Source organism: Culex quinquefasciatus, chromosome 1, assembly GCF_015732765.1.
Source record: "Culex quinquefasciatus strain JHB chromosome 1, VPISU_Cqui_1.0_pri_paternal, whole genome shotgun sequence".
Taxonomy (NCBI): Eukaryota; Metazoa; Arthropoda; class Insecta; order Diptera; family Culicidae; genus Culex; species Culex quinquefasciatus.
In genome coordinates this window covers 59,007,307-59,034,413 of record NC_051861.1, presented here as the reverse complement: position 1 = coordinate 59,034,413, position 27,107 = coordinate 59,007,307, and the positions used below count along the sequence as shown (strand labels likewise).

At 38.2% G+C, this 27,107-nt stretch overlaps 2 protein-coding genes and 3 long non-coding RNA genes across 6 annotated transcripts; 3 read left to right on the top strand and 2 right to left on the bottom strand.

Annotated features, from left to right (window-relative positions):
* The first annotated feature begins 1,389 nt into the window (after nucleotides 1-1,389).
* LOC119771228 lies at nucleotides 1,390-2,508 on the top strand. The gene is made up of 2 exons (XR_005279100.1): nucleotides 1,390-2,089; nucleotides 2,140-2,508. It is a non-coding gene; the product is annotated as an uncharacterized LOC119771228 (long non-coding RNA).
* A 1,759-nt stretch (nucleotides 2,509-4,267) lies between these two features.
* On the bottom strand, nucleotides 4,268-4,728 carry LOC119765520. The gene is made up of 2 exons (XR_005276790.1): nucleotides 4,677-4,728; nucleotides 4,268-4,613 (listed from the first exon to the last, which is right to left on the bottom strand). It is a non-coding gene; the product is annotated as an uncharacterized LOC119765520 (long non-coding RNA).
* A 1,274-nt stretch (nucleotides 4,729-6,002) lies between these two features.
* On the top strand, nucleotides 6,003-7,101 carry LOC6032498. The gene is made up of 3 exons (XM_038263412.1): nucleotides 6,003-6,020; nucleotides 6,379-6,734; nucleotides 6,794-7,101. Exons 1-3 carry the CDS (start codon nucleotides 6,003-6,005, stop codon nucleotides 6,837-6,839), a joined length of 420 nt encoding a protein of 139 aa, XP_038119340.1. The 3' UTR covers nucleotides 6,840-7,101.
* Nucleotides 7,102-11,960: 4,859 nt separating this feature from the next.
* LOC119766947 lies at nucleotides 11,961-12,417 on the top strand. Its single transcript, XR_005277222.1, has 2 exons — nucleotides 11,961-12,012; nucleotides 12,072-12,417. It is a non-coding gene; the product is annotated as an uncharacterized LOC119766947 (long non-coding RNA).
* Nucleotides 12,418-20,838: 8,421 nt separating this feature from the next.
* On the bottom strand, nucleotides 20,839-23,558 carry LOC119766830 (beta-1,3-galactosyltransferase 5-like). Of its 2 annotated transcripts, XM_038252990.1 has the most exons (5): nucleotides 23,304-23,558; nucleotides 22,801-22,976; nucleotides 21,617-22,418; nucleotides 21,258-21,553; nucleotides 20,839-21,149 (listed from the first exon to the last, which is right to left on the bottom strand). In XM_038252990.1, exons 3-5 carry the CDS (start codon nucleotides 22,393-22,395, stop codon nucleotides 20,878-20,880), a joined length of 1,347 nt encoding a protein of 448 aa, XP_038108918.1. In that variant the 5' UTR covers nucleotides 22,396-22,418; nucleotides 22,801-22,976; nucleotides 23,304-23,558; the 3' UTR covers nucleotides 20,839-20,877. The 2 variants fall into 2 exon arrangements, with proteins under 2 accessions (XP_038108918.1, XP_038108839.1); XM_038252911.1 differs by lacking the exon at nucleotides 22,801-22,976.
* Nucleotides 23,559-27,107: the final 3,549 nt, after the last annotated feature.

Sequence of the window (27,107 nt, the reverse complement as noted above, 5' to 3'; positions counted from 1 at the left end):
ATTTGTATACGATTCTAATTAGATTCCGTTTCAGAGTTCGGATTGATTTGAATGGGATATTGCCACCAAATTGCTACCAAAGTTGCTTTCAGTAACGCGTGTGAAATTCTCGTTAAATCAAAATTTTAATTTGCTTTTAAGGAAGCGTTCTTTTATTACGTAGTGCAATTTTTTTTTTATTTGGTTTTTACCTGCAAAACAAAAATACAAATACAAACTTAAAAATGCCTGTGAAACGCAGCCTTTAACCACTTTCTCCCCCAACTGTGTTACACAATAAAATAACGCTCCCATAATTTGTTCTCTTTGTACCCAGTCGAAGCGTTCTAGCAGAGCTCTAACAAAAGTGGATATTCTCAAGATATTCTAACCGCATTCTAGCAGAATTTTTCCACCATTTTACCAGGATTCTGGCAAAACCAGTTCTGCTAGAATATTTCGAGACTGGGTAATTGTGTAAATGTTGGTGTAAACAAGGTGTAAATCAATTTGAAACCCAACGTGGCCAAGGTTTAAAAAAACAAATAAAGCTGTTCTTCTTCCTTTGAAATGTGTTATAATTGGTGAACGTGTAATGTAACTTTCTTCGACGTTTCGTTCGCACATGTGTCGTGTTCTTTAAATTGTGGCAGTTCGTGCATATTTTGTAAAAATTCAAAAATTTTAAGCAGGTTTAAGTAAAAGCGGTTAATACTCATTTAATAAAACAGTCAACGAAAATGGTATAGTAAAATTTTAATAACGGACAGTGTATCAAAAATCGTCCGTACAGCCCTGTACGGTAACTTTATTTGCTTTTAATGTATTTTTCCTGAAACTTGGTAAAACTCCAAGTTTGTTGAATAGATTAACGCAGGGATACGTCTTTTTTAAGGTACTAGGATGATTTGACCAAATCAAGACCAAATATTCAACTAAAAAATAATATAAACGATTTAACTAAAATAAAGTCCAAAATTTAGGCTAAAAACTTGTCCGTACACCTCAATTTTGTTTAAAAATTGATAAATTTCACATATGATTATTGTTAGTTGATAAATTATAAGTGTCTTTAACACAATAGGAGTAAATGCGTAAAATGTTACTAAACATGGTACATATCAGAAGTTCAAAATCACTTTTTGTGTGTTGAAGACACTTTTTAACCAAATGTAACACAACTCCTAGTCACGACGTTCTAGCAGAGTTCTTACAGAGCTGGATATTCAAACAGCATTCTAGCAGAAAAGTTCCACCGTTTAAACAGGATTCTGACAGAACTAGCTCTGCTTTTACTAAATTCAATATTTGGTCGAACCGTCGAACCAAACGAACAATTTTTTGATACACTGCTAGCTTGTTTCAGATTTGGACATATGATGATAAACACGAGATAAATATTATTTGCAGGACAACAATCAGGACCTCGAGAATCCTCTCTGGAAAGTTTTGGAAGTTATGGGGCCAATTCCTACAGCAATTAAATCTTTTCTAACATCACTTGGTTACGATAGTTATGTTGCATTAAGAAGTATAACGGATAGTGAACTGAGTTCGTTGCCCAAGGAGAAAGGCCTGTTGCCGGGACATGTAGCCGTTCTGCGCGGATATCGCGATCTCGTTGTTAACACGAGCTGGGAAAAACTTGCTTGCCGTTCACGCCAGGTTGAGAAACAACTCGTGTCCCGCCCTGATACACCGGAGAATCCTCTGAAAAAAGTTGTTCTTGACGAGAAAATAGAAGAAGAACTTCTGGAGAAGTTCAGGGCCCGGTTGGCTCAATGGGTCAAGGTAGATGGGAATGAGTCGCATAAATTTGTGCAAAAAAATGACTTCCAATTGCGCATCATTTCCACGGAACACGAGCGAAAAGTCGGGGTAATCTGTCCGTTTTGCAAATCGTTGATAATGCTTTTCTACACCATAACCAGCAAAACATCCTTTAAAGTAGTGATTGCAAACTTTATCAAACACTATCATACACAACACCCAGCGTCCAATCTAACGGGTTCAAAAACAAAGCAAACCAGCTTGCTAGACATGATTAAGCCCTCGAGCTCGAAGCGTAAAGCTGATTTCGATGATGAACGGGGCGAACGTGCATCTAAAGGTATGTTTAAGTAATGCTTATTTAGAATAATATTAACTTTTTTAGTTCAGTTCTTGTTGTAGAGATCGAGAGTACCGGTGACCAAAACGGACAAAAAAGAGATATGATCGACATGGTTGAGGAAGAGGAATGGATCGACGAAGAAGTTAATTCAGGTAGTTTTTAAATTGCAGATAAGAAACTATAAATCGGATGTAGTTTTAAGCAGGAACATTCTTAAATAGTACGGACAGGCTAGTCGTATCGTAAACAAATGATGTTTTGTTGCATCGTTTTTTGAATTTTATTTTGAGTTGCTGACCCTAAAACATAGTTCATTGTTATTTTGTAGTACACTTGTTGCTTAGTTGTAAAAATGAAGGAGAAAGGTAGAAGGTTACTTAAATTCGTTGAGGCCAATAAAAGTGATATTGCAATAATATAACGTGTTTTGATGACAATGATAGCCTGGGATGACTTTGATAGAGACTTTCATCGTTTCAGGTTGGTTAAAAATCTTCTTGATTTTCGCGGATTTCTTCTGATTGTTACTGTGTGTCTATTTTCAATGATACAACGCAGATTTCGATGGCTAAAGAAAATGTATGTGTATATTTAGTATTTCAAACAATTATGTAAATCCTGCTCGTTGAGAGCATTTAGATTTCCACGAAAATCACGAAGATTGAACCACCCTTTTGTTTACCTTTGTTACTGAATTATTAAATCGTTCGTTGAATGTTTTGCTTCAAGAATACAAAAAAAAAACATTGAAAACATTTATCAAGGTTTCTACGGGCTGTCATGGTCATTACAGCTGAATTTAAAGTTTTAACTAGGCCGGAATTGGAAAGCTATTGAAGCGACTTCGCCTCCTACTCTGGCTTCTAGCGATTCAGCGATTCCAATTCCATCTTCAAAAAAAAAAAGACGCAACTCCACTGACTCTGACTCGAACAAAAACTCTTACTAAATTAATAAAAATTGGTGGACTTTAAATTTCACCGATGATTTGGCGTGAAGCAATTTCAAAATTGCTAATTTATTTTTAATTTTAGCCGCCACTCTAAAGCTTAATAATTGTATTATTCATGAGGCACATCTCCACGAAGAGAAATCAACCAAGAATCGGTCGAAGAGTCGTTTATTTAAATTAAGTAACCAGTACGACGTAAAACAATCGAGCATAACAGATCACTTTACGAGGTTAGTTGCGGAAGATAAACAGAAAAGCGTGGGAAATATCCCGAGTTACGATGTACTAGCTGAGGACGACAAAAACAAAAAGCGCAACAAATTCATTGAGATGCTGCTGGAAATTTGCGAAAAACAGCAAAAAGGCAGTAAAATGCAATATCCTGAAACCATTAAAAGGCTATCGATGTGCATTTACCTAACAGGCGGAAGATTGAACTATAATACGTATATGTCACTTCTACCGCTTCCGAGTAAGTCGACCATTTATCAGTATTACTCGAAGCAAATGGCTGACGTGCCCGAAGGAGTTCTGAGGACAAAGGAGCTGGTGACCTACACAGAAAAAAAAGTGTGAAATTACACGACACTGAATCTATGTTTTCCACGTAAACATGCTCAATGTAAATTTGAAATTCGTTGTAAAATGTTGTATTGCATTTAAAGAGCCTTCATGTAAAATGAGATTAAATGTAACGCATGTTTGTCGTGTAAACGGTTTCGATTTTGTTGCCAATTGTAAAATTTGAATTCATGAAATGCATGTAAATGATTATTCAATGTAAAATTTGCTTCATGTAAATGTTTAAGTCATTTAAATTTAATTTCAAATCTTGTTTGTTCATGATAGTGACAGTTCAATATTGTTGATGATTGCGGGTGAAGATGCGGAAGTGTTTAAGTAATAAACGTAAACTTTTGCTGTAAATTCAAAAAATTGTGATCATTGATTGTGTTCAAGTGTAATTCAGGTTAGTTTCAATAAAGAATGCAACAAATTTTCACGGGCCGAGTTCAAAGTGGCAGGAAACCAAGAAATATCAAAACAAAAACAAAATCCGCAGTGGTTGAAGAAATGGTACCGGTTAATTCACAAAACACAGTGTCTGGTCCAGTGACGCCGACCGCGGAATTTTGCCGGAAGCGTTGCGACTGGAGGAACCTTTTCCGGAAACTGAGGAACGGATGACTTTTAGCTGATTTGTGGCGACAAAAACGGGTACGTATTGTGAACGATCGTTTTTCTTACAATGTTATGCTCAAGTTATTTTTATATGACACATACCCACACTTTCAGCATCTCTCTAGCGGAATCCTTACTTGAAAGTTCATGTCGTCATGCTGCTTGGACGGAACATCCTGGCCAGTTTGCAACCAGCAAATGTTCTTATAAAAGTCTGGGTTATGGAACCTGTCGAACCGGCTTCTCGACATATTTCTATCACGCCGTGCCAGTCAAGATCTCCCGGAAAACAACCATTTCCGCCGGAATTGGAGCAAGATCTTCCGGAAGGGTGCTTCCGGTTCAAGAGCGGCATGTCAAAGTGCTCTCGCATATACATTCCGGGCCCTGGTGATGTTTTTACGAAACATAAAATTTTTATTCAAAAACACACACTAAATAAAATCTTACCAACTTTCCCGATCACGATAGCTATTTTGTTTTGAGGAAAACTTCACATGGGCATTCGGTTTGGGTGGTTTTGTTTCTTGGCCAGAATATTTGATTGCAAGAATCATCACACTTTTCGGGACAGTCCTAACTTTTTATAAAAACAGTCAACACTTTTTCTCGTTGACAGCTGCCAAGTCAAGTCTTTGACAGGTCAGGGCCACAACCTCTGAGAAATGTAACGCCCCGATCATTCTGATGGTTGAACAAAATAGGGCCGATCGGGTTGTTAAATTTCTCAGTGGGCAGTAGCTCAATTTCACCACTTGGAATGTTCAGCCATGGTAACCATGTCATTTTTAGTTTTCACCACGGGGTTTGGGACATTCATAACTTACGTTGAACCTAATAGTGAGAAATTATCTAGCGAGAAATTCAAAGTGAGAGCGACGACGTGAGAGTGTGTGCGTGCAACATGGAATTAAACTTTTCGAAGTGCCATGGGAACCTTCACAGCAGCTGCACAGAAAGTTTAACTCCATGTTGCACACACTCTCACTTTTAATTTCTCTAGAGTTTTTTTTTAAAGGTCCTCAAAGCTATCGAGAAATTAGAAGTGAGAATGTGTGCAACATGGAGTTAAACTTTCTGTGAAGTTGCTGTGAAGATTACCATGGCACTTTGAAAAGTTGAACTCCATGCACACACTCTCACTTTTAATTTCTTGATTGTGTTTCATATATGTTTATAGGACCTATTCAAAAAAAATACTCTTGTTATGAATTTAAAATGATATTCTCATGTCACTGAAAACTAGATTACTATTTTCAAAACAAACAATGAGCCATGGGTTACCTATGTACATAGGACAATTTGAAAAAGTTAGCGAGAAATCCTGTACCACCAATATGTTTTCCTTTTCTACCTTGTTTGTGAGGTAGGTAATTTTGAGCAACTTTTGTTCTTAGACTCCTGCTGTTTCATTCTTTTGTACTCTTATTTTTTTGTATTTTTATTTGCTTTTGCCTTGTTGAATCTTTGTTCTTTTTGCTTGAACTTCCAATCATTAAATAAGCGTTTAGAGATTGTCTGGAATATATCAGAAATTACCCTCCCTATCGAGAAATTGAAAAGAGAGATGTGAGCCGGTAACATGGAAGTTAAACTTTCGCAACTGTCATGGTAAACTTTACAGAAGCTTGACAGAAAGTTTAACTCCATGTTGCACTGATTTCCCGATATATATATTAAAAAAGAGTTATCTGTGTAAAATAAAAAAAATGTTTATGAAGGTCTCATTTGAAAGTCTGAGAACTTATTTTTCCTTTTGTGTTTAAGAAATTTCGCATGCCGCATGCCAACTTAGTAGGTTTACTGGTCGGTCGTTTTAGAAGACACCCGATTTCGTTGGCTGATTACTCATATTGAGAACTGTCAAATTTTTTACAGGGAAATTCACTCGGATAGTGTTAGCGCAGCTGAACACTCAAAAATTCACCACAAAAATGAGTTATAATAATTAAAATTTCGTGACCGTGCATAACTTCAACTCAACCAAATTAAGTTAAGCGTGTATATTGTACAGTTTGTTTTGGTTTGGTTCCTGCAAAGTTTCACCAGTTTTTCGTCTGCTGCGATCGCGTAAAATTTTTTGTGTTGCGCCGATTTTGCAACTGTACTACAACATCCTGCCGGTGCTGTTCTACTACGGAATGGCCAACAGCGATCAGGAATACAAGATGCGCTTCCGGGCGGAGATTGTGGTGCTGCCGAAGAACGGTCACTTTGCTCTGTCGGCCGCGACCGGAGTGCTTGCCGGCGATCACGACTGTCCCATTTCCTGACTACTTGGTTGCATATTCCGGGTCAGGTCACGGAGGAGCAGACGAAGTTAGGTCTGGAGAACTGGTTCGATGAGTACAACGCTCGCGAGCTCCGTCAGATTTGGGAAGCTAAAACGGCCACGTACAACCAGCTGCGAACGATGAACAGCAAGCTGGACGACATGCAGAACTTGCTGAACAAAATGCGCGATGGAATGAACCAGGTGAAGCAGGGCGTGGCGAGCGTTAAGCAGAGGTTCGTATTGGTTCTTTCTTGTTTTTTGGAGTTGAGCTTATTTTAGGTTTGGTTTTCAGGATGCAACAGTCGCAATCGCAAGCCAATGTGCAATGCCAGAACTGACGGCCTTCCTGATGACGATCGTGATGCACCTGCTGGTAATAGTCGCGTACAACATGTATAGCGTAAGTAGTAACTGCTATAATTGTATACAAAAATAGTATACTTATCAAATTTTTTAACCTTTTCAGCGATTGCTGAGCCGCACAGGCAAAAAGTTCTACTAGAGACTATACTTTCCGGCCAGCTGTCTGTACGCGCCAAGGATGATTGCGTCCAGTGCTTTGCGAAGCGGTATACAATTGTAGTCGTGAGGAGGCAGCCGGCGCGGGACAAGAAGTACTCAATATCAAGCCGACGAATCAAAAACTGAGGTAAGAAACGTTCCATTGTAAGGACCTTCGACGCGACCGAAATTGCTGAGATTTGCATCTCGAAGTCTTCCACCTCGGCAGCAGCTGTAATCGGTGTTTGGTTCACTCTATCGGCTCAGGAATCCCAAAACTCCAGCTGAATTAAGCAACAAGCACCCTCTGGCCAACGAAGAGGATTTGCCTAGTTGGTGATTGGTTTCGAACCGTGCAACTATCATTAGCCGCCGAGCTGCTTTCCGGTACAACCCGTGACTTTTTCAGCACAACACGAGCGGCAAGCGAAATCGTAGAACTGATGGTGGCACTTTTGTTTACTTTGGTTTATTTTTCAGATTCGCAGAGACCGTTCACGGACGTGGGATGTCTGGAACATCGTTCAAGCGCCACAAACTGTTATTCAACGTGGAAAAGCGTTCAACGGCGACGGCACGGATCGACACATTGCGACGACAAGTTGTGCTTCAGACGCCATAGAAAAGTTCACAAACATCGTTTCTGACCATTCTTACTATGGTCAATTGATGACCTTTCAATATAAATTGTAAGTAAAAGAATTTTTTTCTTAACAAACTTTACTTTACTGTGAATTATTTAACAAAAAGCCTTTAATTTAAATACGCTCATATTCAAGGTGTAAGTTGGAGTGGGTAAAAATACGTTTTATCATTTTCAAACCTCGTTGGATTTAGATTTTGATAAATTTTTCGAAAGCTTTGATTTGTATTGTTTTCTGCACTTTGAATTGCACGCTTTTGTTTTGTGTTGAGCTTGAATCAAATCAATATAAAACCGTAAGCATGTGTTTCAAAATGTTCGTGCCAAAACAAATCGCAATGCTTTTGAAAATTACATCAGATTCTAGATTCAACGGGGTAAAATTTACAGCTTTCTTAAATTTACGTAGATTTCATCGGAAATTTACATGTTTTGAAGTCTCTTTTGCTTCGGGTCATTTACGTTGGATGACATGTAAATTTAAAATGAAACTCATTTAAATTAGCATCATTAATGACGTGCACTTTTGGTACATCATAAATGATGTAAATTTACCGGATTATTTTTCTGTGTACGTTTACATCCGTGGCCTGTTTGCCGGAGCTGAAGTTTCTTGATGTCTAGTCCGCCGTGTACTTCCGTTCCTCGCACTACTGGCATTCCGGTGATGGGATCGTCTTCGTGTATACACGTGTATACACGAAGACGATCCCATCACCGGAATGCCAGTAGTGCGAGGAACGGAAGTACACGGCGGACTAGACATCAAGAAACTTCTCAGCTCCGGCAAACAGGCCACGGATGTAAACGTACACAGAAAAAAATAATCCGGTAAATTTACATCATTTATGATGTACCAAAAGTGCACGTCATTAATGATGCTAATTTAAATGAGTTTCATTTTAAATTTACATGTCATCCAACGTAAATGACCCGAAGCAAAAGAGACTTCAAAACATGTAAATTTCCGATGAAATCTACGTAAATTTAAGAAAGCTGTAAATTTTTTTACCCCGTTGAATCTAGAATCTGATGTAATTTTCAAAAGCATTGCGATTTGTTTTGGCACGAACATTTTGAAACACATGCTTACGGTTTTATATTGATTTGATTCAAGCTCAACACAAAACAAAAGCGTGCAATTCAAAGTGCAGAAAACAATACAAATCAAAGCTTTCGAAAAATTTATCAAAATCTAAATCCAACGAGGTTTGAAAAAATGATAAAACGTATTTTTACCCACTCCAACTTACACCTTGAATATGAGCGTATTTAAATTAAAGGCTTTTTGTTAAATAATTCACAGTAAAGTAAAGTTTGTTAAGAAAAAAATTCTTTTACATACAATTTATATTGAAAGGTCATCAATTGACCATAGTAAGAATGGTCAGAAACGATGTTTGTGAACTTTTCTATGGCGTCTGAAGCACAACTTGTCGTCGCAATGTGTCGATCCGTGCCGTCGCCGTTGAACGCTTTTCCACGTTGAATAACAGTTTGTGGCGCTTGAACGATGTTCCAGACATCCCACGTCCGTGAACGGTCTCTGCGAATCTGAAAATAAACCAAAGTAAACAAAAGTGCCACCATCAGTTCTACGATTTCGCTTGCCGCTCGTGTTGTGCTGAAAAAGTCACGGGTTGTACCGGAAAGCAGCTCGGCGGCTAATGATAGTTGCACGGTTCGAAACCAATCACCAACTAGGCAAATCCTCTTCGTTGGCCAGAGGGTGCTTGTTGCTTAATTCAGCTGGAGTTTTGGGATTCCTGAGCCGATAGAGTGAACCAAACACCGATTACAGCTGCTGCCGAGGTGGAAGACTTCGAGATGCAAATCTCAGCAATTTCGGTCGCGTCGAAGGTCCTTACAATGGAACGTTTCTTACCTCAGTTTTTGATTCGTCGGCTTGATATTGAGTACTTCTTGTCCCGCGCCGGCTGCCTCCTCACGACTACAATTGTATACCGCTTCGCAAAGCACTGGACGCAATCATCCTTGGCGCGTACAGACAGCTGGCCGGAAAGTATAGTCTCTAGTAGAACTTTTGCCTGTGCGGCTCAGCAATCGCTGAAAAGGTTAAAAAATTTGATAAGTATACTATTTTTGTATACAATTATAGCAGTTACTACTTACGCTATACATGTTGTACGCGACTATTACCAGCAGGTGCATCACGATCGTCATCAGGAAGGCCGTCAGTTCTGGCATTGCACATTGGCTTGCGATTGCGACTGTTGCATCCTGAAAACCAAACCTAAAATAAGCTCAACTCCAAAAACAAGAAAGAACCAATACGAACCTCTGCTTAACGCTCGCCACGCCCTGCTTCACCTGGTTCATTCCATCGCGCATTTTGTTCAGCAAGTTCTGCATGTCGTCCAGCTTGCTGTTCATCGTTCGCAGCTGGTTGTACGTGGCCGTTTTAGCTTCCCAAATCTGACGGAGCTCGCGAGCGTTGTACTCATCGAACCAGTTCTCCAGACCTAACTTCGTCTGCTCCTCCGTGACCTGACCCGGAATATGCAACCAAGTAGTCAGGAAATGGGACAGTCGTGATCGCCGGCAAGCACTCCGGTCGCGGCCGACAGAGCAAAGTGACCGTTCTTCGGCAGCACCACAATCTCCGCCCGGAAGCGCATCTTGTATTCCTGATCGCTGTTGGCCATTCCGTAGTAGAACAGCACCGGCAGGATGTTGTAGTACAGTTGCAAAATCGGCGCAACACAAAAAAATTTTACGCGATCGCAGCAGACGAAAAACTGGTGAAACTTTGCAGGAACCAAACCAAAACAAACTGTACAATATACACGCTTAACTTAATTTGGTTGAGTTGAAGTTATGCACGGTCACGAAATTTTAATTATTATAACTCATTTTTGTGGTGAATTTTTGGAGTGTTCAGCTGCGCTAACACTATCCGAGTGAATTTCCTGTAAAAATTTGACAGTTCTCAATATGAGTAATCAGCCAACGAAATCGGGTGTCTTCTAAAACGACCGACCAGTAAACCTACTAAGTTGGCATGCGGCATGCGAAATTTCTTAAACACAAAAGGAAAAATAAGTTCTCAGACTTTCAAATGAGACCTTCATAAACATTTTTTTTTATTTTACACAGATAACTCTTTTTTTAATATATATATATCGGGAAATCAAAAGTGCAACATGGAGTTAAACTTTCTGTCAAGCTTCTGTAAAGTTTACCATGACAGTTGCGAAAGTTTAACTTCCATGTTACCGGCTCACATCTCTTTTTAATTTCTCGATAGGGAGGGTAATTTCTGATATATTCCAGACAATCTCTAAACGCTTATTTAATGATTGGAAGTTCAAGCAAAAAGAACAAAGATTCAACAAGGCAAAAGCAAATAAAAATACATAAAAATAAGAGTACAAAAGAATGAAACAGCAGGAGTCTAAGAACAAAAGTTGCTCAAAATTACCTACCTCACAAACAAGGTAGAAAAGGAAAACATATTGGTGGTACAGGATTTCTCGCTAACTTTTTCAAATTGTCCTATGTACATAGGTAACCCATGGCTCATTGTTTGTTTTGAAAATAGTAATCTAGTTTTCAGTGACATGAGAATATCATTTTAAATTCATAACAAGAGTATTTTTTTTGAATAGGTCCTATAAACATATATGAAACACAATCAAGAAATTAAAAGTGAGAGTGTGTGCATGGAGTTCAACTTTTCAAAGTGCCATGGTAATCTTCACAGCAACTTCACAGAAAGTTTAACTCCATGTTGCACACATTCTCACTTCTAATTTCTCGATAGCTTTGAGGACCTTTAAAAAAAAGAGAAATTAAAAGTGAGAGTGTGTGCAACATGGAGTTAAACTTTCTGTGCAGCTGCTGTGAAGGTTCCCATGGCACTTCGAAAAGTTTAATTCCATGTTGCACGCACACACTCTCACGTCGTCGCTCTCACTTTGAATTTCTCGCTAGATAATTTCTCACTATTAGGTTCAACGTAAGTTATGAATGTCCCAAACCCCGTGGTGAAAACTAAAAATGACATGGTTACCATGGCTGAACATTCCAAGTGGTGAAATTGAGCTACTGCACACTGAGAAATTTAACAACCCGATCGGCCTTACATCAGCCCTATTTTGTTCAACCATCAGAATGATCGGGGCGTTACATTTCTCAGAGGTTGTGGCCCTGACCTGTCAAAGCCTTGACTTGGCAGCTGTCAACGAGAAAAAGTGTTGACTGTTTTTATAAAAAGTTAGGACTGTCCCGAAAAGTGTGATGATTCTTGCAATCAAATATTCTGGCCAAGAAACAAAACCACCCAAACCGAATGCCCATGTGAAGTTTTCCTCAAAACAAAATAGCTATCGTGATCGGGAAAGTTGGTAAGATTTTATTTAGTGTGTGTTTTTAAAAATTTTATGTTTCGTAAAAACATCACCAGGGCCCGGAATGTATATGCGAGAGCACTTTGACATGCCGCTCTTGAACCGGAAGCACCCTTCCGGAAGATCTTGCTCCAATTCCGGCGGAAATGGTTGTTTTCCGGGAGATCTTGACTGGCACGGCGTGATAGAAATATGTCGAGAAGCCGGTTCGACAGGTTCCATAACCCAGACTTTTATAAGAACATTTGCTGGTTGCAAACTGGCCAGGATGTTCCGTCCAAGCAGCATGACGACATGAACTTTCAAGTAAGGATTCCGCTAGAGAGATGCTGAAAGTGTGGGTATGTGTCATATAAAAATAACTTGAGCATAACATTGTAAGAAAAACGATCGTTCACAATACGTACCCGTTTTTGTCGCCACAAATCAGCTAAAAGTCATCCGTTCCCTCAGTTTCCGGAAAAGGTTCCTCCAGTCGCAAACGCTTCCGGCAAAATTCCGCGGTCGGCGTCACTGGACCAGACACTGTGTTTTGTGAATTAACCGGTGCCATTTCTTCAACCACTGCGGATTTTGTTTTTGTTTTGATATTTCTTGGTTTCCTGCCACTTTCAACTCGGCCCGTGAAAATTTGTTGCATTCTTTATTGAAACTAACCTGAATTACACTTGAACACAATCAATGATCACAAAATGCTTGAATTTACAGCAAAAGTTTACGTTTATTACTTAAACACTTCCGCATCTTCACCCGCAATCATCAACAATATTGAACTGTCACTATCATGAACAAACAAGATTTGAAATTAAATTTAAATGACTTAAACATTTACATGAAGCAAATTTTACATTGAATAATCATTTACATGCATTTCATGAATTCAAATTTTACAATTGGCAACAAAATCGAAACCGTTTACACGACAAACATGCGTTACATTTAATCTCATTTTACATGAAGGCTCTTTAAATGCAATACAACATTTTACAACGAATTTCAAATTTACATTGAGCATGTTTACGTGGAAAACATAGATTCAGTGTCGTGTAATTTCACACTTTTTTTTCTGTGTAATATTGTGCACGAGTTTATCACCAAATGCATCCCCCTTTTGCTTACTAGCGTATGCAATGGGCAAAACAATGAAAAGCGAGAATTATGTTCTGCGAAACAGATATATTGCGAAAGAGTTGCAAAATTCGGGTCTAGTTGTTCTTGGGTGCTCGGCAGACGGAGCAGCGCCAAATTCAGGTGGGATGAAAGTAATTAGCGGTCTAGGCGGTAAACCGGATGATCGAATCCCAAAGGAATTTGTCGAGTTTTTTTGCCGGCCCGGCGCACGAACCTCCGTATGTTTATCAAGATCATGTACACACTGGCGGAAAGCTTAAGAACCGTTTGCTGGACATTGGAAAGGTGTTGCGACTTGGTAAGTTTTATTTTGTATTATTAATGCCCGGGACCGGTGGTGAAGTGATAAGCGTGGTTGCCTCTCACCCCAGTTGGACTGGGATCGATTCCAGACGATCCCGGTGGCATTTTTCGAGACGAGATTTGTCTGATCACGCTTTTCGTCGGATGGGGAAGGAAATGTTGGCTCCGGTCTAACCTAGAGGATAAGTCGTTAGCTCGGTCCAGGTCGTCTCCCTGGATTCTGTCTCGGTAGAGTCGCTGGTATGCAGTTGGACTCACAATCCAAAGATCGTCAGTTCAGTCAGTCAGTAAAAAGAGATTTGCCATTGTCTCAACAATCAACCTTCGGACATCTAGTTTCGAGTACGAATCTTGCAATCGAGAACGCCTAGGCAATGCTGTAGAGGCTTAGTTTGGTGTGTGGATGGTCCTTATACGGGAGACGACTTCAACACCTGGAATGACTTAACGGCCTAATAACAACTAAGGCCGGGACCGACGTTTTACTTCCCCATCTTGAGAAATGTGTCCAACAAATGAATAAATAAATAATGTATTTCTGTTTTAGGAAACTCGATAGCAATGGTTGGCCATCTACACGTTCTCGTAAAAAACGTCCCAATAACGGAGCACGGATTATCAATTGGAGAGATCAAACTCGAGGACCGGATGAATTACAAGATCGTAGAAAAACTGATACAACCTCGCGTCGCCCATGCACTTAAAGAACATGTTTTGCAATCCGAAGGGACTGTCTTATTCCTTAAGCTGCTACGCTACACTGTTTTGGCGTTTACCGACAAGGAGCTGATTGTTTTACAGAGAGTACGAAGGATTTGGTACTCGATCTTTTTTCTTAGGTACTGGCGTACATGGTTGATTGAGAATGATCTACGAGTGGACGAATTTTACGTGACGAGAAATGCTCTTTTTTGTATCGAACTTAACGGCCATGAGCTGTTGCAGAATATAAGATTTTGCCGGGATAATGAATGTCCACACGCTTTTTTACCTACGTTGTTCAATAGTCAGTGGAATGAAAATTTCTTTAGAAAAATGAGGTCTATGAGCTCTACGTTTTCAACTGTAGTAAATTTTTCAGTGCGAGATTTCATGCATCGCATCAAGCGAGCAGAATTTTTAGTAGATTCAGAATCTGTTTTGGAGAAATTCACCGACAAAGGCCTTACGAAACAACGAGATATGTATGTGCCCAAAACGATGCCATCCGATATTGAAATCAGACAGGTGATAAATGTGGCCAGGAAGGAAGCCATTTCCGATCTCGCCTCGGTAGGGATCAAATGTGCGCCAACATCAAGCTGTTCGATTCTACCATCAGAATTGTTTGCTGCACCCCAATTTTCCACCGAGAGTACGGAGACTGGCGATGACGCTGATGACGATGATATCGTTGAAATAAAAGAGTTGTTCCCAAACTTTCATCAAGATCTTGATTTGAAAGATTGCACCAACGAATTTAGTAAGTATTCAATAATTAAGTTTACAATGTATTTTTTTAACCAATCCTTATAATATATTTTTAGGCAAGTCTACTTCAAAACTTGGCTTTGTCCATGTAAGAAAGCTCGATGGTTCCGTCATTGTTGTGAAGGTCAGCACACTAGTCTGGATATTCCGGAAACAACCAACGCGTTTGAGCTCGGATCGATTAAAACGCTTTATTCGCACCCAAGATAGCCAGTGTCAAGTGCCATCTGAAGTCGACGACGCTGCAATCCCTGGCATTTTTAACACACTGTCCATCGGAGATTGGTGTGTGTTTAACCTCAAAACTGGGGAGATGCGAGTGGCTCAAGTTTTGTGTTTTCAGCGTAAAACTTCAAACGGTCAGTATAAACCATTTCGATTAGATACAGCACCTGTTCAAAACGACAAAGTTGAAGATGTGATTGTTGTGCATGGAAGTTTTTACAAGTTTGGATCAGATAGCAACCTAAAGAGAGTAAATTTCAAGCACCCGTTACATATCCATCGCTATTCCGGTCATATAAATCCTCCTAACAAAATTGGAGACCATCTGACATTAGATGAATCTTCTGGAAGATTCATCAACGAATTATCTAAAGTTTGAGGTTAAGTTAACTGTTTTTGTTACGTATTTTTAAGTGTTGTGATGCCTAAACTGTTAATAAATATGTTAAACATATAAAAATCTAGAATAACCCAAATTGAAACGGAAAAAAAAACACACGGACTGACATTGACCTTGATAATTAAGTCTACAATTCTCAATTATGCACGAAGAGAGTTTGAGTGCGAGCTTCGTCGGAGGATGACAAGATCAAATCTGCGCGTCCTCTGGTGGAAAAAAACAGTGAAAACAGAAGAAAAAGCCGACGGGTTGGTCGGGCTTCCGGGAGTTAGTTTGAGTGCGAGCTTCGTCCAAGGATGACAAGATCAAATCTGTGCGTCCAATGGTGGAAATAAAATCAGTGAAAAAAGAGGAAAAAGCTGACGAGTTTATCGGGCTTCGAGTAATTAGTTTGTGTGTGAGCCTCGTCGGAGGATGCCAGGAGCAAACCTTCGTGTCCTCTGACAGAAAAAAACAGTAAAGAAAGAAGAAAAAGTTTTACCAATGTGTCATTACCAATGTTCCAATATTTGGTCCGGGTACTTAGCCGAATGGTTAAGCGATCTGCCTTTCAAGCAGACGATCAGGGATCGAATCCCGCCCGGTAACCTCGCCACTGATTTTTCGGTGGCAACTTGAACCCCCTGCTCCCTCTGGGAGCAACAGATACACGGTAATTAATTACCACACACACATGCCGCTCCCCCACTACAACAACTAGCGGTGGGTGAGCGAGGAATGGACGGGAAGATGACCAACCAACCACACCGCAACGCGTTAAAGAAGGAAGGAAGACTCTTCCAACAAGACACCCAGGAGATCATCCTCATCCATCAAGACGAAGAACAATAGATCTCGGATCTATAAATAGACGTACGGCTCCGTGATGGCAAGGCCGATTGAGCCAGTTAGGGTATAGGTTAAGATAGAGGACAAAAGAATAAAAAAAATGTGTCAATATTTTACAAAATCTCCGAATTTCATGATATTAAAATTCTAATTCAGGTTCAGGTTTGCCGTAGGGATCACTGCTCTAAAAGTTTCAAATAGAGTTTTAAATAGATAACATACACGCAACGCTAAGTATCATTTGAATGGGATGAAGATTTTTTAATTACTAAAATTACTATGGAATTACCAGGAATTACTAGAATTACTAGAATTACTAAGGAATTACTGGGTAATCCTAGAATTACCGAATTACTCATTTGGATGCAGAGTAATTCCGGATTACTGACCAGTCTGCCTCGATGTTGGAAACCCCTTGCCAAATTTAAGTTCTATGTTGGTTAGTACAAAACATCATAAAAACACGCAAAAAAATCAGGCCTGTTTGAATCAACAATATTTTTTGTTGTTTTAATTTTACAATTTTTTGTTGAAATAACGCTCAAAACCAATTGAAACAACCCAAAATTTTGCGTTGAATTGACTCGATGTATTTTGTCAAACACTTATGAAATAACAACAAAATTATTGCGTTGATTCTACCAAAAAAACGGCATTGAATCAATTTGGCTTTACACGTGCCCACCATCTGTCAAACATTTTTTTTTTGTTAATTCGTCAACGGTGCGGTTCAATCTTAAATGTCTGTTTTTCCGGGTTTTGCGTCTGTTCCGTTCACGCAATCTACCCATCCAAGGGCTGTTCGCTAAGCGTCAGCGGAATTTCGTAATATTCAATAAATTTATCCGTGGAATTCGTGGTGAGAAACGGATGCAGCAGAAGCCAGAAATTACACCGCCTGTTACTCCCGCGGCGGATAATTGTCCCGGATTTGTCCAAACTCTCAGCGTAACTTGCTTGGTAAGAACTTCGGCATTCTATCTAAAATGACCTCGTTTCTAAACGCCCATTTTTACTCTTTTAGACCTCTGTGGAAAACAACCTCAATATGTTGGACGCCATTAGCCACACGACCCATTCAACCCGCGGATACAGTTTGTCGTTGATTCCTTCCGGGGTGACGACAGCATTGGCATCAGATGCGGTTCAGCCAAACTGCACTCGAACCAATCGTGCTCGAGGTCGTGCTTTAACGTTTGGAGGTGCAGAGTGATTTTTCTTTTTTTAAATAAATAAAATAAATTGCAATGTTCCAACGATATTGAGCATTTTAATTTCAATTCAATGTTTTTGTGAATCAAATAAATTTCAGGTCTTATTTTGAAAAAAAAAAATGTCTGCCTTGTTTCAACAAAAACGTTACTTTGATTCAACAAAAATCTGATTTGAACACACTTTCTGTCAAATTTTGATCAACAAAAATGAGGGTAGATCCAACAAAAAAATAGCTTTGAAACAACAAAACATCCCGATTTGAAACAACAAAATGCGAGAGTTGATTCAGTGCAATAATTTTGTTGATTATATTCAACAAAATATTTTGTTGAATCAAACCTCGTACAGGCTGATTCTACAAAACATTTTTCTGCGTGAAGTACCTTTAACATATCCTGAAGCTGTCAGAAACTCTATAATCAAATGAATTTTCATGAACAAGAACATTAGGATTAGTAAGAATATGGTTTGTAATTTATCGTTCTACTTAATAATTAATATTTAGAATAAAATCAATTTTTCTGTTATTTGATTTAACAATTAAAATTTTCGCAATTTATGCCCGTAAGGTTGGGGGGTCTCAAGTTATATGGCATGGACTCACAAAAGAAACACACAGCAGTAAATAATAAATATTTGACTAAAAATTAATTTATTACGCTTAACAAAATTTTGTTGAAGGGGAGGAGGGGGGGGGTGAAAGAAAGGGAGGGGTTGTGTCCTTAAAGTGGGGATGTATTAGCTTATCCATAATTTAATAATATAAACTTGCAATACAATATATAGGTACGCAATTCTGTTGCACTTGCAAATGTATGAAAAGACTATTTATTATAAACAATCAACTATTGAAAAACATGAAAACTCATAAAAATCTACGTATATCATTTCAATACCATACAATTACCCAAATTTGTATGAAAAAACATTTAAAAAGCAAAAAAATAATTTGGCCGCCTGTTTGTATGGAGATGGCCCATAGTGCATACGAGACTTTGGTCACACCCGTACAAAATTGTTCCTGAAGGGTTGAAATTCGAAAAATTCTTGAAAATGGTTATTGCTTTCTTTCGTTTGGATAGCAAAAAAGGGGGGAGGGGTCAATCAAAATTCCAAGGACAGTAAAATTAACAACTTTTAAATACCTTTCGAATGCAGCCAGAAGAATCAAATTTGGTTTAAAATTGGCTGAGTTATACAAGTTTTAAGAAAAAAAAATATTTGCGAAATTTGAAGTTTCAGCTATTAGAAATAACAAAAATGTCTGCACTCTCAAAGCTGCCAAAAGTTCAAATTTCATCCAATCTTGCTCAAAATTTGGGAAAGTATTTTTGAAGGTATGAGAAATAAAAAATACTAACACTACTGAAATTAAACTTTCATTTTTTTATTTTTGTCACACCTGGATCCACTGTGCCACGCCGCGCCGTCTCGGACCGAAGCGTGCGAATAACATCCGCAAGGAGGAAGCTGTGCGTCAGTTTGTGGGAGAGCGCCCGCTTCCGGAGGCGGACGGCATGCAGACGAAGTTCAAAAGCACAAGATCCATCGTCTTATCACGCCGGTGGTGCTGGAGCGCAAGAGATCTCGTCTGGCCATCAAGAAGCGTTGCGTTGAGTCGCGTCCGAGTATATGAAGGTGCTGGCCCTGCCCCGTTGGAGCATATCTGCCGCCGGACCGGACCGTTGATAAGTGAATCGCGCAGCTCAGTCGGTTCCGAGGAGGAGAAAAACAAGGCCATTGTCAAGGCTGCCGACAAGGTGACCGAAGCTACCGAGAAGCGCGACAAGGTCAAGACCGCCAAGAAGTCCGAGACCGGTAAGAAGGCTGTTACCGGGGACAAGAAGGAAAAGAAGATCGCGAAGAATAACGGAGTTGTCGGAGCCAAGAAGAGGAGAAACAGACGTAGTAAAGAAGTGAGATTTGGCCTTGCGGTTTTCGTAATTTGATCACAAAATAATACACAATAATTTAGAGTTAGAAAACCTACCAACTAAAATCAATGCAACAACGTTATAATTCCTGTTAAAGTATGTAATAAAACAAAAAACTGCTTGCTTTTTTTGGTCCCGTATTCTTCTGAGGAGGAATATTAATCAAAACATATTTTTTTATTGCTTGAACATCAAATAAAACTAAGTTAGGCTTAATTTAATATTCAATGCATAGCTTAGTTTTATTTATCGTGTTAAAGCAATAAAAAAATATGTTTTGATTAATATTCCTCGTTTTAATTGATATTTTCGTTCATATTTGGTTTGTGTCCTGGGGGAATAAATCCATCCAGTGGCGAAAAGCGGTACTAGCCCAGTAGCGGCAATGTACGGTGGCGCCGCCAGTGGTGAATAGTGAAAACAACCAAAAGCTGCGCGCGGCGACACGCACACAAACAAATGAACTGTCAAATTTCTAAAAAAGCAAGGTGAACATCGAATGGGCATCGCGCTTTGAACATCGGATGTGCATGATCGATGTTGATCATTCGATGTTCAAAACTCTGGTACCAATGCTCATAAAATTCGCATTGGCGGTTTTGGGTGTACAGGGTCGTCCGTCTGTCTAGGTTTTGCTATTTACCTATTTCCAGTTAGTCAGGTTCAATTTTTCCACAGCCGGCTGTCTAAGAATTAACGTTTTAGATTTGTTAGTCATAGGGGCATCTCCAGTCAAATTTTTCATATCGAGAATTTGCATGATTTTTTTAAATCGTAGGGGCGCCTCCAGTCGAATTTTCATAACAAAATTTGTATGATTTTTTTAAAGTCGTAGGGGCGCCTCCATTCAATTTTCAATATCGAGAATTTGCATGATTTTTTTTAAGTCGTAGGGGCGCCTCCAGTCAAATTTTTATATTGCATATTCGTATTGAAAAAAATTAAGTCTTACTGGCGCCTCCAGTTAAATTTTCATAAAAATGTATTAGTCATTAGGGCGCCTCCAGTAAAATTTTTCATATCGATTTAAAAAAAAATCTGTTTGGCATTTTAGCAACATAGCTTAAAAAATCGGCCCTTCGGGCCGAGGGGCGCATGGGGTGTAACTAACTTAATTTGCCAGGGGGGGGGGGGGTTAAACCTCTTAAACCCCCGCCTCCCCCCTTGTACACGGCCCTGCAGGGAACCATGAGAAATAAGCAATTTTGTTCTTCAATCCAGCAGAAAGGAATTCGATTTTAGGCAAGTAACCTCATTTTGGCGCCACCTACATCTGAAACTCAGTCGCGCCTGCAAAACCTCAATAGCACATTTATCTTGTATAAAACTTATTTATTGTATATAATAATTACATGACTATTTACATTGTACGCTGTTTTCTGATATCTTTTTCCATAAATCATATTGTTCGTTTGTTTTTACCATGTGTATACTTATAGACTTTTTTATATTACATTGATTAAAAGCTATTCGTCGGTTAAGAAATTCTTTAATGTTTACTCTATGAATGTTCAGTAGCTGTGCTACTATTCCGGTAGTGTAGACATCTTCCAGTTTGAGGTAAGTTTGGGATAACGACTTGTTGTACAAATCTAGAATGATGTCTGATGTCATCAGATACGCCGGGCCTAAAATAAATTGAAATAGAGCATTTGTTAAAATATTTCAACCATGAGCAAAGACTACGTAATAAAACATATTTTTATCATTTCAACCAAGTTTTCTTATTTACTTACCGGTAGTAAAAGGTGGAAATACTGATGGAAAGTACTGTTCTGGGCTTACATAATACTTGGATTTTTTGTTCCGAATCGGTTTCCATTTTTTCGCGAGCCGCCCGAAAATTGACCGTTTGTAGCTCAAGTGTGTTTCGATAAATTGCAACAGTTTGGGTACGTTAATAAACATGTCATCGTCTGTTTTGAGTAAATATGTGGCATTGGGACAATTTGTAGTTGTCCATTCGAGCAACGAGATCGTTTTTAGGGTGAGATTTTTGTAGCTGTCGATAAAGTTTCCTCTGATCAGATCGCTGCCAGTTTAGAAAAAAATCAAAAGTTATTAATCAAATACACCTACTTAAATAAAATATTACCTATACATGTAGTTTTCGGCAGACAGCTGATCTTCTATGCGTTGGTCTTGGGTCCGACCAAGCATGAATCCAATAGAGATATCTCGCCGAATTGCATAATGTCCCCATGATTGCCGGATAGATAACCTTTGTTCTCGATGAGTGGGTGCTGATGTAATCAATATCAGTAGATTCACGTCGGCGCCTTTTTGCGGGCAAATGTTGTTTATGCTAGTTTGGTCATTCATGTGTCCATTTTCGTAAATATCCTTAGTCTTTATCACACGCTCTGTAGAACTGTCGACATTGTTGTTGGCTACAATGGTTTTGTTAGAAAGGGAATGGTTGTTCGGAGGAAGCTTTTCCAATTTAACACCAACTTCTTGAATTTCAGACAAGGGTAACTTTTCTATCCTTTGAATATTATCACTGTTGGCTTCAGATTTGAGCGACGAATCGTTTGCAATCAAATTATTCTCACCAAGTTTCTTCAGTACGCTAGTTATGTTACTAGTCGATCCACAGCCGTTGGCTAAAAATGTGAAAAATCCACAGTTTTTCCTCTTATTTAATTTTGTTTGGATATCCATCAAAGATGTGTTTGATAGAGGCAATGGCATGAAATGATTTTCTGTGCCATTGAGGCGTAGATCTGGATATCTTTTTATGACCAAATTATACTGCCTTCCATTCAGCGTTGAATAAAATATTATGGTTGCCAGTACTATAATGCCGAATATTAAATGGGTTATGCGAAAATTTGAAATCCACATTTTTCTTTTCAGAAAAGTACCAATCATTTTCTATGCATTCGAGATTTGTCCTGAAACAAACAGAAAAATAATTACAGCCAGAAAAATAGATTTTGTTCAGAGCAATCAAAGCAAATTATATCTAGTCTAGCTGATGCTTCAAAGATCACTGAAACCATACTTTCTTCTAATTCCTAATAACAAACGTAAAACATTCAACAAGTACGCTGTTCAAACAGATCTTGAGAAATCATCAAACATCATTTCAGAAGGCAACATTGTTTCTCTAATAATTCGATGCCTCTGTAATCTCTTGTACTAAGCTTGCTAGTTTTCCTATCTAGTTAGCATAAAAGAACACAGAGGCATCGAATTATGAACACACAATATGTCTTGCATTCAAATGCTGCCCAATTTACTAAAGTTTACTATTTCATGCAAAAGAACACTAACATCTAATTGATTTTGCTAAATTTTCATCCAAGAAATTTGGTATACATGACTGATACAGCATCCAGTATTTGTCTCTCAATTTCTAAGAAGTCCAAAAACGTGTCAATTTGTTTACTGCTTAACGACACGATTATGGATACCGTTTTCAATTGTTATTATTTCTATCTTTGATTTACCTGGAAAAAACGTCAATAAAAAATGGAAACTACTCAATTTCTTACAATTAATTCCTTAAATTTCCCATTGGAACACTTTTAATTATGCCTCAAACTTCAATGAAACGCTATCATCCACATTGTTGACACATTTATGCATGTAATTCATTTTTGAAATAAATTCCTGTTAGTTTACTTTTGACGTTTTGTAAGTGCCATCAAGGCACAACAAATGTTTCGTCATCGTCATGTACCCAATATTCCTGTTTTGCAAAAAAGCCCTTAAGACTGAAGACATCATCTCTTATGTGGTCCTACATAGTTCAGAATTGCTGAGGTGTTACTTACGTGGTGACATATATTTCACGACGCAAGATGGTTCTGTGTTTATTTCTAGCTCACGCTAAATAATCACAAATTTGATTGCAGAATGGCATTATACATAAAATATACTGTATACGTGTTACGTTAGAATAACACTGACGACTTGGCAGCTTTTTTCACATTTAAATAAACCTTTTCGTGTAATGGTCATCATGTTTGCTTAACATCTCTCAAAAATACAATTGTGCTTCGAAATGTGTTGTCTCAATGGCATATAGCAAGACTTTTATGCACACAGAGGTAGACGCCATTTTTGTTTAAACAAGTGTGAGTAGATCTGAAGGTTTAACCATATGGCTTGCGCCATAACTAAATAATATTTTTAATAATTATGCTGGCGTTCTACACACAATTGTCCCATGTGATTTTTTATTTTACATTTTTAACATTTTTTTTGTAAGCAACGCAGCTTTACTTTGTTCTAGCTGTTATATTTTTTAAATACAGTGAATCAAACATTTGTCCGTACCCCCCTGTACGGAAACAATCCGGATTGTCCCAGAACCAGTTTGACCCCGGGGGACATAAAACCCCTCCTTTTGCCATTTGAAGCATCCAAATTCGTCCTATAGATCCCGATTACGAGTCCCTAATCAGAGATTTGTAATTTTCACCTTTTGTGCTGTGAATTCCTGTTCCAAAATTGCCTGAGAATGTTTCGCTTGGGAAAAGTTAAAATGACAAATCTTAGACTTGGGAATCGTTATCGGGCTATATCGGACGAATTTGGATGCTTCAAATGGCAAAATGTGATTTGGAATTACGTAAATCTGTAAGTATTGCTAAGTTGACAGCAAGCCTTTGTGATCGACGGACGTCTTTCCAATTCGCTGATTGAAAGCTACATAAAGCGAAAGTGCGATATAAACAAACATTGCCAAAGTGTTATTTGGCAATCATGGCGCGGTGCTACCGCAAGCACTCACTGGTGATTGATTTCACATCAATCCCAGAAAAAAATACTCTAGAACAAGTACGCTCCTTCGTCTTCGACAATTTGGAACTCAACATCTCACAAGTCAAAAACCTACAACTGAGCATGACAAATGCCCGTGTCTTCCTGGAGATGGGAAGCACAGAACAAGCCGAAGCACTAGTTCTAAAACACCACCTAAAACACGCCCTACAAGCTGATAGTCAGGACTATGCTATCCAGCTGTACATGGCTGATGGTTCCGTTGAGGTGAAGGTCTACGACCTCCCGCCGTATCTACCAAACGGAACAATCGCCAAACATTTGTCAGCCTTCGGAGAGGTGCTATCTATCAAAGATGATGTCTGGCAAAAGTTTTTCCCGGGAGTTCCCAATGGTACACGGACTGTGCGCATGAAGCTGAAGAAGTCGATTCCCTCGTACGTGAATATGGAAGACGAATGTGCATACGTAAAATACCGCAATCAAATCGCTACTGCGGAAGAAACCTACACATCGGATCCAAGTGCTCGGATGTCAAGAAGGCACTGTCCGGTAACAGCGCTAACGGCCTGACCCTTGCTCAGATTGTTGGTGGAATCCCTGACTGAAAAGTCCGTCGGACGTCCGTCGTTTGTCGTCCGTGCAATCGTACGACGTCGCACGACAATGTCGTGCGACTTTCGCGCGAATGTCATACGTTTTTGCACCAAAATGTCGTATTTGTCGTGCGATCGATCATCGAAATTGTTCGACATTGTCGTACGACATTCGACCGACGTCGCACGGTTTTGTTATTTAGGTTGTCGTGCCTTTGTCGTGTGCTGTTTTTTCGTTTTTATTAGGTTAGGTAGCAGTAAAAATAGACATTTTTTTATTTTTAAATTATTTTTAGATGTATTGTATATTTTCTGTAAATTAAACTTTTTCACTAAATTTCATATACATTCTTTAATTTTAGATGTTGTGTATCGCGATCTTTAAGTGGTTTTTTGGCGTTGTCTTCCGAAAGGCCTTTCAGCTCATCTCGTCACTTCGGCATTTTGGCCGGACTTTGTCAGCCATCTTTTCGAGTTTGCTTCCGTTTATTTCCCACGGATTGATGGCCACCGGAGTACGGGACAACATCAGTTTACCGGAAGTGTCCGGTGCAGGTGTTTTTGCGATCGTTACAGCTTCCGTTCCGTGGGACAAAACGGAGACACTGGGTTGTCAGCAGGATCTGATTGGAATATTTTTGGTTACCTGAAAAAAGATTACGTCATTCGGCTGAATCATCCAAAACATAACTAAAGTTTTGTTAAAAAAAGAAATCTCATGACAGATATCATACTCAAAAATTCTGCGAAAATTCATAAATTATGTAAATGTGGAATATTCAAAAACCTCTGAAGAACTGTAAATTTAATAACGTTAATTGTAAAATTCAACTTTCAATGTTAAAAAATAAAAATAAAAAATGTAGCCAATTTAAACATGAAAATTTTTAGGAAAAAAGACAAAAAAAATACTTCAAGACAAAAAAAAAATCAAGCATTTTAAATTTCAGATAAAAATCAACATATGTATGGAGAATCTTGTTTATTTTTTAATTTAAAGTACATGTGTTTCTTGGGACACTTAAGTCCTTGTAATTAAGCAATAAATTTTAAAACTTTTGAACAATTTTGAAATGTTTGAATGTTAGAATCGTTAAAATTTAAAATATCAGAATAATTTTATAATAAAAATAAATTCTTTGATATTTTTAAAAATAGTTTATAAAATCAAGAATTTAAAGAATAATTAGTTTGAAATTTTAGGAGCTCAAGATTTGTAGAATCTAATTTTATAATTTTATAATTTAATCATTTTATAATTTTATAATTTAATCATTTTATAATTCTTAATTGAGCAGTTCTCTAGGATTTCGGTCATTCGATTTTTTTTGTATTTTTTAATCCGACTGAAACTTTTTTGGTGCCTTCGGTATGCCCAAAGAAGCCATTTTGCATCATTAGTTTGTCCATATAATTTTCCATACAAATTTGGCAGCTGTCCATACAAAAATGATGTATGAAAATTCAAAAATCTGTATCTTTTGAAGGAATTTTTGATCGATTTGGTGTCTTCGGCAAAGTTGTAGGTATGGATACGGACTACACTAGAAAAAATAATACACGGTAAAAAAATTTGGTGATTTTTATTTAACTTTGTCACTAAAACTTGATTTACAAAAAAACACTATTTTTATTTTTTTATTTTTGATATGTTTTAGAGGACATAAAATGCCAACTTTTCAGAAATTTCAGGTTGTGCAAAAATCATTGACCGAGTTATGAATTTTTAATCAATACTGATTTTTCAAAAATCGAAATTTTGGTCGTAAAAATTTTCAACTTCATTTTCGATGTAAAATTAAATTTGCAATCAAAAGTACTTTAGTGAAATTTTGATAAAGTGCACCGTTTTCAAGTTATAGCCATATTTAAGTGACTTTTTGAAAATAGTCGCAGTTTTCATTTTTAAAATTAGTGCACATGTTTGCCCAGTTTTGAAAAAATATTTTTGAAAAGCTGAGAAAATTCTCTATATTTTGCTTATTCGGACTTTGTTGATACGACCTTTAGTTGCTGAGATATTGCAATGCAAAGGTTTAAAAACAGGAAAATTGATGATTTCTAAGTCTCACCCAAACAACCCACCATTTTCTATCGTCAATATCTTAGCAACTAATGGTCCGATTTTCAATGTTAATATATGAAACATTTGTGAAATTTTCCGATCTTTTCGAAAAAAATATTTTCAAAATTTTCAAATCAAGACTAACATTTCAAAAAGGCCAAACATTCAATATTACGCCCTTTTAAAATGTT

What these genes read in the sequence shown, in the direction of transcription:
- LOC6032498 (XM_038263412.1), top strand. An exon ending in GTGGCGAGCGTTAAGCAGAG is followed by an intron (nt 6,735 to 6,793) that starts GTTCGTATTGGT and finishes TTTGGTTTTCAG; the next exon opens with GATGCAACAGTCGCAATCGC.
- LOC119766830 (XM_038252990.1), bottom strand. Translation starts at nt 22,395, where the DNA reads ATGATTGGTACTTTTCTGAAAAGAAAAATGTGGATTTCAAATTTTCGC. An exon ending in GCCGAAAACTACATGTATAG is followed by an intron (nt 21,554 to 21,616) that starts GTAATATTTTAT and finishes CTAAACTGGCAG; the next exon opens with CGATCTGATCAGAGGAAACT. An exon ending in ATTTCCACCTTTTACTACCG is followed by an intron (nt 21,150 to 21,257) that starts GTAAGTAAATAA and finishes AATTTATTTTAG; the next exon opens with GCCCGGCGTATCTGATGACA.